General features: G+C 40.5%; 2 protein-coding genes across 2 annotated transcripts in view; both read left to right on the top strand.

The window, feature by feature from the left end:
* Nucleotides 1-17,411, top strand: part of LOC150076217 (uncharacterized) — a 385,004-nt gene that overhangs the window by 30,274 nt on the left and 337,319 nt on the right. The gene's annotated exons all lie outside the window — the stretch shown is intronic.
* On the top strand, nucleotides 14,871-16,366 carry CstF50 (cleavage stimulation factor subunit 1 Cst50). The gene has a single exon (XM_090387413.1). The coding sequence runs from the start codon at nucleotides 15,040-15,042 to the stop codon at nucleotides 16,333-16,335; it is 1,296 nt and encodes a 431-aa protein (XP_090243539.1). The 5' UTR covers nucleotides 14,871-15,039; the 3' UTR covers nucleotides 16,336-16,366.

Here is a 17,411-nt window from a genome sequence, read left to right as displayed (position 1 = left end):
CACACACACACACTACCGGTGATAACGCAGTGAAGTCTTTTTTAAAAATCTATAGTCGAATTAGAAGGATTTGGACAAGTGCTGCAGTCCCCTCCTCCCCTTCCGGAATTCATTTCGTTTCATCCAGAAAAACATGTAACCCATAGAATTCATGCAATTTACAAATATAATACACCCACGGATTAGGAGCTTTTGTTCAAAAACAGAAAAAAATGCTGATACAAATTTAGACATTTCCCTAGTGCAAGTAATGCATTCTGATATGTAATTATGGATAATTTTAATATAACAGTTTGACTGTGCGTCATCGAGTTCCAATATGTATAGATACTAAGCATATATAATATCGGTGTAAATACATCATAGTTTACCCATAAATAGTGTAACGGCATCGTTTGATTTTATCTCATATTGTGGCTACCTTCACAACGAGATACCAGGTATTGCATTACTTCGAATAAATAACGCTTCTCTACTACTGTTATTTATTCTCAGTGGGCACCACCACCACCCAGACGCGTTTTGGAGCTTGTTGGCTCACTTATCAGTGGGCGGGCAGGTACCCTGATAATGCAGACAAGCACATTAACTTCGCAATCGTGATGGCATATCTGCATTATCAGGGTAAGATAATTGAGCCAACAAGCTCCGAAACGTGTCTGGGTGGTGTTGGTGCCCACTGAAAATAAATAAAAGTAGTCTCCTCTACTAGAGACGCGTTATTTATTCGACATAGTGCAATAACTGGTATCTCGTTGAGAAGGCAGCCACAATATGAGCTAAAATCAAACGATGCCGCTACACTACTTATGTAGTTAAACTTATGGGTAAACTATGGTGTATTTATGCCGATATTATACAGTTAATTTCTACCCATAAAATATTATGCCTTGTGCGTTTAGTCTTCAAGATACTAAGCATGCACCATTAACATGTCATGTTCCAGTATCACAGAAAACAGTTTCGCCCAGAGCGGTCGACAAGGTCTGTTATTTTGTCTTATAAAAGTAAATGCAAGTGATCAGCCGTGTAAGAATCCCATCAATGCAGTGAACAGAGCTCCATGAATGCAGAATGCAGTTGTCGGTCATTTGTCGCGTTGGGGGTACACTCCCTCGAAAAATCTCCGAACTGTCCGTAGTTAGATGGAATTTCGCCACTACTGCTACTACTACTAGCATTTCTTCATAACTTGAAGAAACTAATTTATGATTTAAATTAGTTTCTTTAAGTTTCTTCTTAAATATTCGTAAAGATATTTAAACTAACAGCCAATATATAAATAGGGCTCAAGCGCTCTGTTTCTGCAATATCTATGCAAAATGCTAACCTGCGGTCATTAGCATTCAGTTAGTAGAGGCAAATGATACAAGAAAGCAAGAATATACAGCACTAGCCAAAAAAAAAAAAAAAAACCCGTCCCATTTCATCCATTTATTCGTTCCAAATATTTGTCTAATTCAGCCTTGAATTTATTTAAGCTATCAACTTCCACAACAACAGATAGACGTTTGTTCCAGCAATCAACTACCCGCTGGCTAAAGGCAAACTTCCGCACATCTGTTCTACAACTGTATTTCCTCAGTTTGAATCTATGCCCCCTCAGATTTGTAATCTGAGCGAGAGGAAGTATACCATCAGCATTGAGACTGCTCAATCCATTCAAGACCTTATACATCTCAATCAGATCGCCTCGCAGGTGCCTAGTCTCCAGAAGCCTGATGTAGTCCAGTGTCAGGAGCGAGAGTCCATAGCACGCGTTCCTTGAATGGACCGGGGTTCAAGCCCGTGACTACTAAATACGATAAATATTTGTATTGACGATTTATTGTGAACTCTACTGACTTGGTTGTCGTGCCGGAGTATAAACAGAAAATTTAATTTAATTTAATTTGCAGAATTTAAGTCCTTCTTCATAAGAGCACCCCTTTGATCCCTTCACCAGTCTTGTTGCTCTTCTCTGTACTCGTTCTAGCAACCCTATATCCTACCTGAAACGAGGCCTCCAGACATGTACGCAGTACTCAAGGTGTGACCTGACCATTGCCTTATACAAGGGGATAACCACTCCCTTTTTCCCGGTCGCAAAATTCCTCGCAAATTCTCATTTCATACATCCATTTTCTCTAAAAATTTGTCCACTTCTTCCTTGAATTTATTTAAGCTATCAACTTTCAAAACGCCAGATGGAAGTTTGTTCCAGCTATCAACTACCCGCTGGCTAAAGGCAAATTTCCGCACATCTATTCTACAACTGTCTTTTCTAAATTTGAATTTAAGCCCCATCAAGTTTGTAATCTGAACAAAAGGAAGAATACCATCAGCATTGAGCCAGCACAAACCAATCAATGCCTTATACGCACCTCAATCATTGAGCCTGCTCACAATCAAGGACATATACACCTCAACCAGATCACCTCGCAGGTGCCTAGTCTCTAGACGCTGGAATTTGCAGAACTTAAGCTTTTTTTTTTGGTAAGAGGATCCTTACCAAATTAACTCCATATAATTAACTATAATTAACTCCAGCTCGCAAAATTCCTCTATATCATTGACAAGACCCCATGACCTACTTGGGCAGCCTGTCGTCATGGCTCAGAAAACTTGATATCTGACTTCACAATTACCCCCCCAGGTCTTTCATTCTCTACTACCCTGTGTGTAACACCACCCATTGGTACTTTTGTTTGGTGTTATTGCTACCCATATGTAGTACTTTGCATTTGTCAATGTTAAACTTCAGTTGCCACTTCTCACCCCATCTGCCCAACTTTTCCAGACCCTGTTGCAGCAGCATACTGTCATTACTGTTACTATCAACCCTCCCAACCTTTGTATCACCTGCAAAATTTTACCTTAAGCTTGATATACCTTCTTTAATATCATTGATAAATATATACAAAACAATTCAGCAAGGACATCAGGATGGAATTTGGTCTAAAAAATGCAAGACCAACACACTGTAGCAGAGAAAATTAGTTGGCCGAAACTACCAGCTGCTAACTGGTAAAGAGAGCGAAGATATGAGAGAAGGAGAGACCTACAAATACCTAGGGATGATGCAGGCTGAGCAGTTGGAACACAAGGTAATCAAGAAGTATCTGACCGAAAAATATCACCAGAGACTCAAAAGCCTGCTGAAAGCAAAATTGAATGGAGGGAACACAATTAAAGCCATAAACACCTATGCAGCTCCAGTAATAACATACACATTCGGGGTCATAGATTGGACTAACACCGAGCTAGAAGATATCATGCGAACGACAAGGACAATGATGACCAAGAATCGCCAACACCACCCAAAGTCAGCAGAGGAAAGAATAACAATACCACGGAAAGAGGGAGGAAGGGGCCTGATAGATCTGACAGAACAACAGAAGAGAGCGATAGATAATCTGAAGGATTATTCGAGAACAACACAGCACCACTCTACTAGGCCATAAGGAAGGTAGATAAGTAGTATACCCCATTCAACCTGAGGGAGGAAACCCCTCCTGCCCAGACAGTACGAGAAACGAAGTTCGAAAAATGGGCAAAGAAGACAGTTCATGGCAGACACTACATTGACCTCCATCAAGATCACATCGACATTACTGCTTCCTTCCAATGCATGGCTCACAAACGGGACGCTCTTCCCCGAGATTGAAGGATTCATGCTGGCCATCCAAGACCAGAAACTATAGAAAATACAGTACATCGCAAAGGAGCCCGGAATGTCAGATGACACATGTCAACGATGCCACCTGGCCTCAGAAACGATCCAACTCATCACCGCCGGGTGCAAGGTGAACACCCAGTACTCTCATAGACACGACCAGGTAGCCAGGATAATACATCAGAAGCTAGAGAGGAAATACCAGTTGACCAAAGAAAGTGTAACATACTACAAGTACGAACTCCAGGCAGTACTAGAAACCCGAACCCACAAGCTGTACATCCGGTATGGCTTTGCCCTGGATTGTATAGCACGTATCTCCTAACAGGACCTGGAGCGATCCGCCACAAATTACACCTTCTCAGACTCGAAAACAACCCAATGTGTGCATGTGGCTCTGTGGAAACCTGGGGACACCAGATGTATGACTGCGAATTTTATGAAGATCTTCGTGTTGAATTAATCATCCAAGTGCGCCTTAATCCCAAAAACCGGGAACACTACTTACTGGAAGATGAAGAATCATATATAGCATTCACCAAGTTTGCCCGGAACCTGTACGCTAGACGCTTGACCATTCCTCTGCCTGCAAACTTCGAATAGATGTGTCAAACAAAGCTTCTCAGAGACCCCCAACCAGATGTCAGGTTTCCCTGCTTGATCCTTCATGCAAGAACAAAACTGGAACTCTTATGAGAAGTGACAAAACTCCACTTCCCAGAACATTGACTACCAGACGGGACAACAGTCCCATGAATGACTCCCAACTGTGACATTTTGCACAACCTTTTCAGCCAAAACAACATTGGATCGCCTCTGCTGGGCCTCAAGTTTTTCTGGATGATGTGGACCTGACCCTACGGTCTGGTTTGCTTCCACTAATGCACACAGGCCACATTGTCAACTTGAGCCAGCTCCCTTGTTTGGCTCACTGTCTTACCTATTCCTGGCAGAGTGGGGAGGGGACAGTTTGCTGTCCCCTTCCCCCCTGCCACCCTATTTCTTCCCTCTGGTGGGGCATGGGCATGCCCCACTGTAAACTGGAGTTGCCTTCCTTTCGGCTCCATATTTCTGTCTATTTCTGCCCACCAGTCTTCAGCCTTCACCCCACTCTATCTGACAGCAATGTGAACATGCCCCAGACAATCTAAAATCACCAATCTAAATTAATTTTGCCCAACATTTTGGACTTCTAGCGATCCCCGCGACGCGTACGCGATTTTTTTTTTTTTTTAGGTCCTAGCCACTGAAATCTCAGGGAATTAGGTGGCAGGACCTGCCAGAGTGAATTATATACTAGTGAGTACCTGGTCTGCCTCCACGGGGCGAAAGTGGGACAACGTCGGGCCTCAGTAGGGGTCTGGCGGCTAAATGACCAGATGAACAACGGTACAAGGCATCACACATATACAAAGTCCATACACTTTTGAATCTCTGGCTTTTCCAGTCAGCTGGTTCACCCACAATGTAAACTACGCGGAGATGGGGGGAACCCCTGGTGCCGCTTGACCCTAAACACACTTTACACTTTACACTTTACTGTACTGAGGTAATCCTTCCCCATGCGCGTCTGTTCCGAGGTGCCATTGGCCCCGAGTTCGTATTTATGGATGATAACGCCACACCCTATCGCACTGCAGCTGTTGATATGCTTTTGGAAAGTGATGACATTGTTCGTATGGATTGGCCTGCCCGTTCCACCGACCGATCTAAACCTCATTGAACACATATGGGAAGCTCTGGGAAAACGCCTAGTGGCACGCCCACACCCACCAGAAAATGTTCATGACAGAGGAATGGAACGTTACCGCAAAAAAATTATCAACATTGTTCTAAGTATGGACAGGCGGTGCAAAGCCTGCATCGACATTAGGGGTTGCTATATCTCCTACTAAGGACTACCTCTTCCCTTTGTTCCATCTTTGGCAGTGATGCATCTGTATCATGGCAGCCAGTTGCCATTTTTGAATAAAGTCCCTCTGTACCATTTTGTTTCCGTTGTTGTGTTGGGGTTGTTTCCTTCATCATTTCTGTACCTAACAAGGTTCCTTTGGTATGCTTTTCGCATATCCAGACCACTCCTATGAGAAGCTACAGGTGAAAACCTGACTGGTCCTTAAATTTTGCACAGCAGTGTATCATGTTGGTCCTCCACATGCAGCCAAAACAGCTCGTACCCGGCGAGGCATGGACGCTAAAAGATTTCTAAATGTGTCTTGTGGTATCTGGTACCAATGCATGCATACATTCCGATGATAATTCTTTCCTCTCTTAGTAAGTTGGTAGCATATGTTGGAGGTATCTGGTGGCTGTGGTGATGTCTTCACCAGGTCTGCAATATAGCGAGATTATGTAGAGTGCACCTAGTGCGGTGATAATTTGAGCGCAGGCCGCCCAATCCGTGCACAGGTTGCAGACTTTGGTTGCAGTGATGTCGGGATTCCTAATTAGGATTGCATCCCGGGGGGTGGTATCATCTGCTTGCATTAGTTTTTAGTTGAGGGGACACCCTCTGACTAGTTTGGAGTGGGTATACGGCTCTTGTAATATGATTACATCTGCATTAATTTAATCGGCCTTGAACCTGACTTGGTCGGTTACGGCCCTTATCCGTTGGGCATTCAGTTGGATGAATTTGATTTTTGTGGTATTATAGTGGTTATAGTGTGCTGCCATAATTGATCTGGCTTGGTTTAAAGTCTTGTTTTTGACGTAAATAGGACATTTGTTGTCACGAATTGAGTGTGAAGCGTCCAACTTCTGACTCTTACAGTTGGCCCATGTTGGTTCCTCATGTTTCTTTTGGGCAGTCCTTGTAGTCATGGCCTTTGCCGGCGCAGTGACCACAGGTTGGGGTGTTTTGGCTGCAAGTGTGGATAGTGTGGCCAAACTTGCAGCATCTGTAACATTTTGGAACTACTATATGTTCGTGGAATCTATGGCTGCTCTAGTTGATGAAGATCCGTGTTTGCTTTGCTAGGATCTGCTACTCTGTGGGGCTAAGCTTGACAACCCAGTTCCTTGTGTTTCCTGTCGCCAGTTTGATGGCGAATCTAGGCATTATTTGCTCTTTGATGTCGGTTTCCGGTAGGGATCTCTGTAGCTTCCTGGCGTGTATTTCTCAGGCTAGATTTTTTGGTGTCATACTGGCATCCGGGCCATAGATTTTTATGGAGGATCCTTTCCTTTTTGGTTCCTCCGCTTTTAATCCTGTGTTAGTTGACTTTCATCAACCGGTGAAATACCACCACTTTGCTTATTGGAGGCTTGAAGTGGTGAAACCCATGTTTAGTCTCTAGAGCAAAGTTTCCGGCATCCCCCCCTCTCCCCATACTTCTCCTTCAACCCATGCACGGTACTAAGTACTATAGGTTTGGATACCTTTCGTGTTTGGGATTTCATAAAAAAAAAAAAAAAAAAAAAAAGTTATCTTGGGGTTAGTTATTGTTTTGGTAGCTTCCTCTTTGATTTCAGTCTCCACGACTATACCCGGTTTCCTGGTTTTCCTTATTGTTTTAATTCTTGTTGACTTTAAATCATTCGCTAGTTCCTGTATGGATTGTGTCTTGATACTTTCCTGGTAAGCGATCTCATTTATGGTAAGCGGTCTCAGGACAACAATGTTGAGGGTAGGTAGCAGGGTTTTCCTTGAGGCTGGTTGGCATTTTATTTGTGGGTTTTCCGTTGTATTTGGTTGTTTCCTCAGCGTTTCCGCGTATGTGGGCGTACGCTGTAGCATTTTGCTTGCCCCACACTCCATGTGGGCTTGAAGTTTAGCCGTCGCTTTCTCGCTGTCGAGATTGGTTTCTGTCAGGAACGCTTCTAATTTATTAAATATGGTAACGATACGAGACAGAACTCCACTCGATACTATATTGGTGTAGTGTTTAAATGTAGTTTCTAGTGCCGTTTTGAGGTACACCGTTTTTGCCTGTAGCGTACCTTCTTGTAGGGTGGGGTCCAAAGGTTGATCCTATGGTCTTTCTTCGTTGAGGTCCTTTTGAGTTGGTTGTGATATAGATTTATCTGAAATACCTTTGGTATTCATTTTATGCGCCAGAGTGTATAGCTGAGTAGCCTGAGCATAAGATAATGTAGGCACAGCTGGCATGGGATGAACATCTTCTGATTTACCAGAATTTTGTAAAAGTTTGTCCATTTGAGAATATTTTTCTTCCAGTTTTGCATTAAGGCGTTCATTCTCCATAATTACATTAGATAGAAATCGTTCCATGGCAGACCAGATGTTTTGGATATCTGTGGTTACTTGCTTGGTGAGTCTACCACCATCGAATATAATGCCAGATACAACACACTTGAGAGTAAAAACTTGCTGCATGTGGACACTAATGACAGGATTCGTCAAAGATTGGTCTGTAACTTCAGACAAAGCCTCCATAGAAACAACATTCTGATCCACAGGAGGAATCTTCTTAGATGATGACATCGGATCAAGCCTAGAAGTTTGTATCCTGGTTTCTTTACTTATAGCACTTATTCTATTAATATAGTCTCTATATAGAGTCTCTATCCTCATCAACTTGAGAGGAAGAAGGCAACGTAGGAAAAGTATCCAACGACTCATTCGGTCGATCCGAATTCATTATGGTCTTAAAGATTTTAAATTTATATGAATTTTGAGATGTTTTGTAGATTTTTAGCCAAATTCTATGGAAAGATGAATTTTAAAACAAATTAGGCTTAGCGATCAGAGTATCTTGTGGAAAGTTACATTAGGGTAAGACATAAGTTTTAAGCATTCTTAAAATTAATCAATTCTAGCGATCGCCGTGGCTCCCGTAGCTAGAAGTAGCAGGGAGAAAAGCAATTAGTAGCAGGAGAAGAACAATAGCCCAGTTGGATGAATAATCGCCTTTAGGCATTCAACGGTCAACATTGTTTGTGTCTTTGTCTGATAGTGAAATGATTCAATGAGTATCACTGTGCGTATGGAACTTATACTAAAAATTTAAAATAAAATGTACTTAACTCGGGACTCTTGATTCCGTTGTCATCTCGATAGCTTCTGGAGACTTTGGGCAGCTGCTGTGATATATTAATAAGTTGGCAGGATTCAGTAAACCACTATTTTTGACACTAAAACACAGAGAACCTGATGTTTAGATAGGTATGTTGAGGGTCTGATGGCTCCTGGGATTTCTCCCATCTCCGCGTATGTTCTATATATCGAGTGACAGTACCCTGTCCATGCCAAAGGTTTAAAAATGATGTATGGGTCATGTGGTATGTAGTTTGTTGTGCCCATTGTTCATCCGGCCTGTTGGCCGCCGGGCCCCCGGTGGGACCCGGCGTTACCATACCTAGCGACGGGGACGCCGGCCGGGTGTACCAAGAGACTAATTATACTCTGGCAGGTCCTGCCACTTACTTTCCTGGGATTTCGGTGACTAGGACCTAAAATAAAGGTTGGAGCGATCGTGGTTGATTTAGGTAAAATTGCATTTATAAAGCGCTGCGTGGGGTTTTACGCTGAAAGAACTTTTTCTAGAGAGCCTAAGAGGTCGGGCAAAATTTGATGTAATTTAAATTTGGACATGTGGGACAGTCGCTGTATAAGAGAAAGTAATGGGAGGGAGGGAGGGTGTAGACGGGGGGATGAAATAGGAAGAAGAGCGGGTCGGATAGGAAGGTGACCCCCCATTTGATGTTTTGATGTTTTTAGGTGATAGATGTCAGATTGCCCAGTACATGGATGACAGCACCTAGGGTATCCCAGCAGAACGTCGCCCTAAGCATGACACCGCCGCCACCAGCTTGTTTTCGTCCCGTGGTGCATCCAAGGGCCATCACTTCCCCAGGTAAACGACGCACACGTATCCGGCCGTCCACATGGTGCAACAGGAAACGTGATTCATCGGACCAGACGAACTTCTTCCAATCACTCAAGGTCCAGTTTCGATGCCCGTGTGCCCATTGTAGGCGTTGTAGCCGGTGAACCATGGTTAGCTTGGGCACTCGGATAGGCCTCCGGCTATGCAACCCCATTTTCAGCAGGGTTTGATGTACTGTGTGTTGTGGCACATTACTCCCGTCACCAGCATTCCAATTACCGGCGAATTGCGCCACAGTCGCTCTTCTGTTGCCACGCGCCATCCGGGAGAGCCTTCGCGCACCTCTAGCATCGATGAACCGTGGTCGTCCAACACCTCGCCGGCGGTTCGTGGGTCCTTCCCCCCTCCTCGTACCACTTTTGGTAAGTACTAGCCACGTGACCGTGAGCATCCCACCAGCTATGCCATTTTGGATATGCTCTAAGCCAGTTGTCTGGCCATTACAATTTGGCCTTTAAGAATAATTAATATGTATAATTAACCACTCTTTTACCACGTGGAGTTTTTAATATATATTTTTTTAAGCATAGCCTAAACAATATATACAATAGTGTGATGACGTTTCATGTATCTTGCCGATACCCATCATCAGATCGTGCAGCTGACCGCCCTCATTTTCTTTTCAATTTGGCCTTTGTCAAGCTCGCTTTAGTCCGCTGCCTTTCCCATCTGAAGAACAACAGTAACACTGATTAACGGACTCAGTATCAGGTATTTTTTATACCGTGTCCCGACCTGCGCACGCGCCTCAGTTCACGTGAAGTAGCTTCGATTTGCATAAAGACTTGCTGGTCATAATGTTTTGGTTCATCGGTGTATATTTTTTTGCTTTTCTTTGCATATTAATTTTACTGAAGTTTGATTGGTTGTTGGAAGCAATTTTTATTTTCTCTACCGTTGCGTAACTTTTTACGAAAGATATTTCATAATATCATAATAATTCCAAAGTTTCTTGGACATCTTTCCACAGTGGCGTTTTTTAAGATCAATCCAGCAAAAATTTTCTAGTATATTTAATTGGTCTGTGTATATTTTTAAATATTCCAAACTATTTTTGTAAAAATTCTGAACGTGACAAATAAACCAATCCTTATTTATATGACCATTTTCTTCTAAAATTGTCAAATCATGTCTAATTGTTATTGGAATATACTGATTTTCCAGCCTGTCACTGACTTTTCTTTTCAAGTCAGAAATATGTTTCGCAACATCGAAAATCGTCACTTTATCTCATTAAATTCTCTTTAATTGTATTGGAATAATGATGCTTGGATGGACAAATTTTAGCCACAATTCTGAACATTCATTAGTAAAAAAGCTTGCTAGTATTGCTGGACACTTATTCTGAGATAAGAAGTAAAATTTTAAGGGCACAAATCATTTTAAAACTCTTTCAATACAGGGTAGAAGTGCGAACCACCTTGTCTTACTATAGCCCAAAATCCTTTGGTATTCAATTTCCGACGATTCACAAAACTCCTTTAATTTCTCGGTACGAACGGTATAGATATAAAAATAAGAATATATTTTTATGATACTACTTTCAACATCAACAGGTAATAAATCTGTAGCTGTCTGTACGCTATTATGCACAATATGAGCAACACAGCCGACACCAATAAGATTCTGAAGTAAGCTCTCATTTAGTTTTGCAAAAATATTATTCGTGCCCCTTCGCTTAATTCCCCCGAAATTTGTATTGGAATTATCGGCGCAGAAAGCAACAACTTTATCTTTTAAGCTATTTTTGTCAATTACATTCATTATCGAGCCATAAATCATTTCAGATGTTTCACCGGGAAGATTAACCAATTCCAAAAGTTTTATTTCTATACCAGCTATTTCCTCAAAAAAATGAACTAAAGTAGATAAAAATTTAATATCATTATGGTTTGACGTTTCTGAAAATATTGAAATGAAATGCACACGTTCAAGTTTGTTTTTTACAACTGAAATTGATTATGGGGCGATAACATTTTTAACTATGGCTTCACATTTTGTTTTCCCACATGAAAACTTTTTATCAAACAATTTTTGGATTAATTTTGATGTACATTCCATTGAACTGAAACTATGATTATGTACGACACTGTGAAAAGCAAATAAGCCTTCAGATTTTGCTAGTTCCTCTTCTTTATTGCCAAATGTCTCTTCCCTAGATTAAGTGCTTATTCTAGAAGATGAAGCGGCCAAATACAATGCCCTTTTGTGTTTATCTGAAGCAAAATGTCTTTGAATATCATTTCTTCCCCCATGAGAAATAGAAAAGTCACCATTGCATTTGTTACATCGAACATCATAAATGGTATTTCCTTTTCCTGGTTAAATTAGCGTTAGCATTAGTAGAGACATTTGATGCAAGAAAGCAAGCTTATGCAGCATCAGCCAAAAAAAAAAAAAAAAAACCACTTCCACTTCACCCCTTGTTCGTTCAAAATACCTGTCCAGCTGAGCCTTAAACTTATTAGGCTATCAACTTCCACGACAAGGGAAGGAAGTCTGTTCCACCAACCAACCACCCGCTGGCTAAAGGCAAATTTCTGCACGTCTATCCTACATCTGTCTTTCCTCAATTTGAATTCATGCCCTCTCAGGTGATTATTCTGAGCGAGAGGAAGAATCCCATCAGCATTGAGCATGCTCAAACCATTCAAGGCTTTATACACCTCTATCAGATCACCTCGCTGCTGCCTAGTCTCCAGACACTGTAATTTGCAAAACTTAAGCCTTTCTTCGTAAGAGCATCCCTTTGTTCCATTCACTAATCTTGTTGCCCTTCTCTGTACTCGTTCCAGCAGCTCTACATCCTTCTTGAAATGAGGCCTCCAGACCTGTATACAGTACTCTAGGTGTGGCCTGACCATTGCCTTATACAAGGGAATAATCACCTCCTTATAAAAATTCCTATATATCATCGAAAATATACCATGAGCTACTCTTGCAGCCCGTCTGCACTGCTCAGAGAACTTCATATCTGCCTGCACAACCACCCCCAGATCCCTTTCATTCTCTACCACTGTCAGTTAAATGCACATTTCCTTTTTTCTTTTGGAGGCATTTCCTATTATAAGGGTATTATAAATGAGAAAGTTTTAAATGATATAAAAACCTATTTAAATTTATATTAGAAAAAAATTAGAATAGTTTTTATAATAAGACGTGGGCTTTATTCTTTATTCTTTCATGGCTTGTATTGTTTTCCGAGAGCAGTTCCAATTCTCCAGAGAAAAAAATCTTCACATTAAGTATTAATATACAAACTGAAATTTAATAAATTATCGTATTATAAACGTGGAACGTACGCGAGAAAATGCGCGGAAAACTAAACGAATTCTGCTAATGCGGGACATCTTCCGGGACTTATCACGATGCGGGACAAACTATCGAAATCCGGGGACTGTCCCGCCTAATCCGGGACGATATGCCTCAACTACGAAATGTTAGAGGGATGCACATGTGATATGAAAAAAAAAAAAAATATATATATATATATATATTTTTTTTTTTACTGGTGCAGTATAAGCTTGCTTTCTTGCATCGTTTCAACTACTAATGCTAATTAGAATAGTATGGTTTCAACTTATTTGGAATTTAATTGGAATCCAAGAAATAAATAATTTGCTTAAGAGAATCAACTAGTAGTAGTAGTAGCGGCATGTGATGTAAGAAAGCAAGTGTATGAGCTTATGCAGCATCAACCAAAAAAAAAAAAAAAAAAATCACACCATTCCCTCCAAATGCCTGTTCTGTTCCTCCTTAAATTTATTCACCCTATTAACTTTCACAACGACAGATGGAAGTTTGTTCCAGCAATTAACCACCCGCTGGCTAAAGGCAAATTACCGCACATCTATTCTACATCTGTCTTTTCTTAATTTGAATTTATGCCCCCTTAGGTTCGTAATCTGAACAAGTGGAAGGATCCATCCCATCAGAATTCAGCGTGCTCAACCCATTCAAGTCCTTATATACCTCAATCAGATCACCGCACAGGTGCCTAGTCTCCAGCCACTGCAATTTGCAGAACTTAAGCCTCTCTTGGTAAGAGGATCCCTTCATTCCCCTCACCAATCTTGTTGCCCTTCTCTGTACACGCTCAAGTAAATCTACATCCTTCCTAAAATGAGGCCTCCAGACCTGTATGCAGTACTCAAGGCGTGGCCTGACCATTGCCTTATACAGAGGGACAATCACCTCCTTCTCCCTGCTAGCAAAATTCCTATATATTATTGACAAAACCCCATGATCTACCCTGGTAGCCTGTCTGCATTGCTCAGAAAACTTCATATCTGACTGCACAATTACTCCCAGGTCTTTTTCATTTTCTACCACCTTAAGTGTAGTACCACACAGTTGGTACGTTTCTCTGGGGTTATTTCTACCCTTATGCAGTACTTTTCATTTGTCAAGATTAAACTTCAGTTGCCACTTCTTAGCCCATCTGCACTAATTATCTAGATCCTGTTGCAGTAGCACACTGCCATTACTGTCATTAGCAACCCTGCCAACCTTTATATCATTTGCAAACTTCGACACTAAGCCTGATATACCTCCATCAATATCATTGATAAATATACAAAACAACAGTGGACCCAAAACTGAACCCTGTGGGACTCCACTAATAACATTAGTCCACGAACAGCAGCACCCATTAATTACCACCCTCTGTCTTCTCCCACTCAACCATCCTTTTATCCATTGTAGCAAGTTACCCCTAATACCATTCTGCTCCAATTTGTACAATAGTCTTCCATGCGCAACAGTGTCAAAAGCTTTCCTGAAATCCAAATATATGATATCAAAATTATTTTTTGCATCCATTTTCTTTGTAACCACATCATAATATCCTATAAAATTTGTCAGACAAGACTTTCCCTTAACAAACCCATGCTGTGTCTGAATTATTTCTGCAGTCTTGTCTAGATGATCCTGCAATGCATATTTAACCAGTGACTGCATTATTTTACCCGGAACAGAAATTAAACTAACTGGTCTGTAATTACTCGTGCCACGCTTCGATCTCCTTTTGTGAATTGGGGCATCGAAGTATTTATTATTTATTATATTTAGTATAATAAATAATAAATTATATTAAGTATTTATTATTCAAAGATGCGCCTTATATTCGACAGTGATTTATAATGAGTCCTAGTTTCAGTGGTTTGCAATCTTTGGGTCTTAGTGTTTCCTGAGTTTTTGTTTCCGGTGTTTTATCGCGGAACTTGGTGATATACATTCTCGTTTTATTTATTTTCACATTTGATAATTTTGATATTTTCCTTATGATGGCGCTAGTGTCATATCATTTATACAAGAAATAGTACTATTTGAAACAGCGTTGTTAGTGAAAGGAAGTTTGTGTGTTATGGTTTGGTTTTTGTTAGTTATTCTTTCTTTTATCAACTTTTTGATATTGAAAGCGATTTTAGTGGCAAGGTGAACAATTGAGTTAGTAAAAGCTATATTTTTGAAAAATAATTTTGAGCTCTTGAAATTAATTTTGTTTCTGTACTCCTTCCCGCCTGAATTACGATGCCGCAAGGTCCAGGAGTGAAAGAACGTGAAGCTCTATATAGGCTTATTATTAGCCAATTATTTTATGATGGTCATCAGACTCTTGCGGTGAGTCTTTCGAATTTAGTGAGAGCACACCCACCTTGTCCTCCATCTGATCGCCTTTTACATGTCGTAACAATTGGCATACGGACCGAAGAAGAACATCGTGGGGAACAACGAGTGCGTGGTGATAACATTACTCCTGGAATTGGCATAGACTTGGAATATGAAACAGAAGCGCCTTCTTTGGCTCCCGAACCAGCCTTGTATGAAACATGTTATGTTACTTCTCATAAAGCGCAGTGTCGTGCAGGGACTTTTAGTGCTGATGGGCAGCTGGTTGCAACGGGTTCTGTTGATGCATCAATCAAAATTCTAGATGTTGATAGGATGTTAGCCAAAAGCGCCATGCCGGCCGAGGTAGCTGCTCAAGAGACAACACAACAGAATATGGAAACGCATCCTGTTATAAGAACATTATATGATCACATTGAGGAGGTCACCTGCCTTGAATTTCATCCAACGGAACAGATTTTAATATCTGGCAGTAAAGACTATACCATAAAATTTTTTGACTTTTCGAAACCGTCAGTGAAGCGAGCTTTTAAGACACTTCATGAAGCAGAAATGGTTCGTTGCTTATCTCTTCATCCCTCTGGTGATTATTTAATAGTCGGAACTCAGCATGCTACTTTAAGATTATATGATGTTAATACAGGGCAATGCTTTGTTTCTAGCATACCAGAAGATCAACATAAGGGACCATTAACAATGCTTCGATTTAGTCCTTATGCAAATCTGTATGCAAGTAGTTCTAAAGATGGTGATATCAAAGTTTGGGATGGTGTTAGTAATAAATGTGTGAACACTTTTCCTCAAGCACATGATGCAAATGAAGTGTGTTCTGTTATTTTCTCAAGAAATTCTAAGTATATATTGTCTAGTGGAAAGGATTCTTTAGTAAAATTATGGGAGTTGTCAATGGGTCGCTGTCTTATTGCGTATACAGGAGCTGGTGCTACTGGAAAGCAAACACATCGTAGTCAAGCAGTATTTAATCATACAGAAGATTATGTTATGTTTCCAGATGAAAAAACAACTAGCCTCTGCAGTTGGGATGCACGTAATGCTGAGAGGCAGCGCCTACTTTCTCTTGGTCACAACAATGTAGTTAGGTATATTGTTCATTCACCAACAGGACCTGCATTCTTAACTTGTAGTGACGATTTTAGGGCACGGTTTTGGTATCGACGTGCAGAATCTGGAGATTAATTTCTAGAATTATTTTTAACACGAGCATCCCCCCCCCTCCATCCCCAATTTAAAAATAAGCATATTGTTATGCTAGAATCTGTATATGACTTTTTTACTTAAATTTGATTTGCATATCTGAAAAAAAGCAAATGACACCTTTAATGTTATGTGAACTTTGTTTTGTGAAAAAAGTGCTCTGAATCTAAGTTTCCTTGATATATTCATTATTATGAATTGATATTTTAAACTGTACTGTATGGTTTTTGCCATAAGGAAGAAAGCTTTGCTTATAAATAAATTTGTAGTTTCTGTTATAATAGGTGTTTTGCTAAACCATTGTTTCTAACGTTTTATTTGTACATGCATTTTCTATCAGTGATCTTTAATTCCATTAGAAAGTTGACACTGCTATCACTTAAAATATGGACAGTGATATGTGTTTTTATCTAAATATATAGTATAATGAGGGAAACATAAGTGAATGTGGTTTCTATCTTTTAAAAACGTATTAGAGAGAGAGAGAGAGAGAGAGAGAGAGAGAGAGAGACTGCAGAATGGCTTGTCATGTGTATCAGTAATTTTTGTGATTGTATTGATGCATAAAACCAATTTTCTCTACTGCAATTTGCTCTTAATTACTATTAGCATTAGCAAAGGTACATAATGCAAGAAAGCAAGCTTATATAGTATCAGCCAAAAAAAAACAAAAAAAAAAAACACACCCTTCTCATTTCACCCATCCACTCGCTTCAAATGTTTGTCTAGTTCTGCCTTGAATCTATTTAAGCTAAAACTTTTACAACAACAGATGAAGTTTGTTCCAGCAACCAACCACCCGCTGGCTAAAGGCAAATTTCTGCACATCTATGCCACATCTCTTTCCTCAATTTGAATTTATGCCCTCTCAGGTGATTATTCTGAGCAAGAGGAAGAATCCCATCAGCATTGAGCATACTCAAACCATTCAAGGCTTTATACACCTCAATTAGATCACCTTGCAGGTGCATAGTCTCCAGAAACTGTAATTTGCAAAACTTAAGCATATCTTTGTAAGAGCAACCCTTTGTTTCATTCACTAATCTTGTTGCCCTTCT

The sequence above is a fragment of the Mastigoproctus giganteus genome, chromosome 13 (genome assembly GCF_048544385.1).
Source record: "Mastigoproctus giganteus isolate SK-2022 chromosome 13, ASM4854438v1, whole genome shotgun sequence".
In the NCBI taxonomy this organism is placed as follows: Eukaryota; Metazoa; Arthropoda; class Arachnida; order Uropygi; family Thelyphonidae; genus Mastigoproctus; species Mastigoproctus giganteus.
This window is presented reverse-complemented; position numbering and strand designations above follow the sequence as displayed.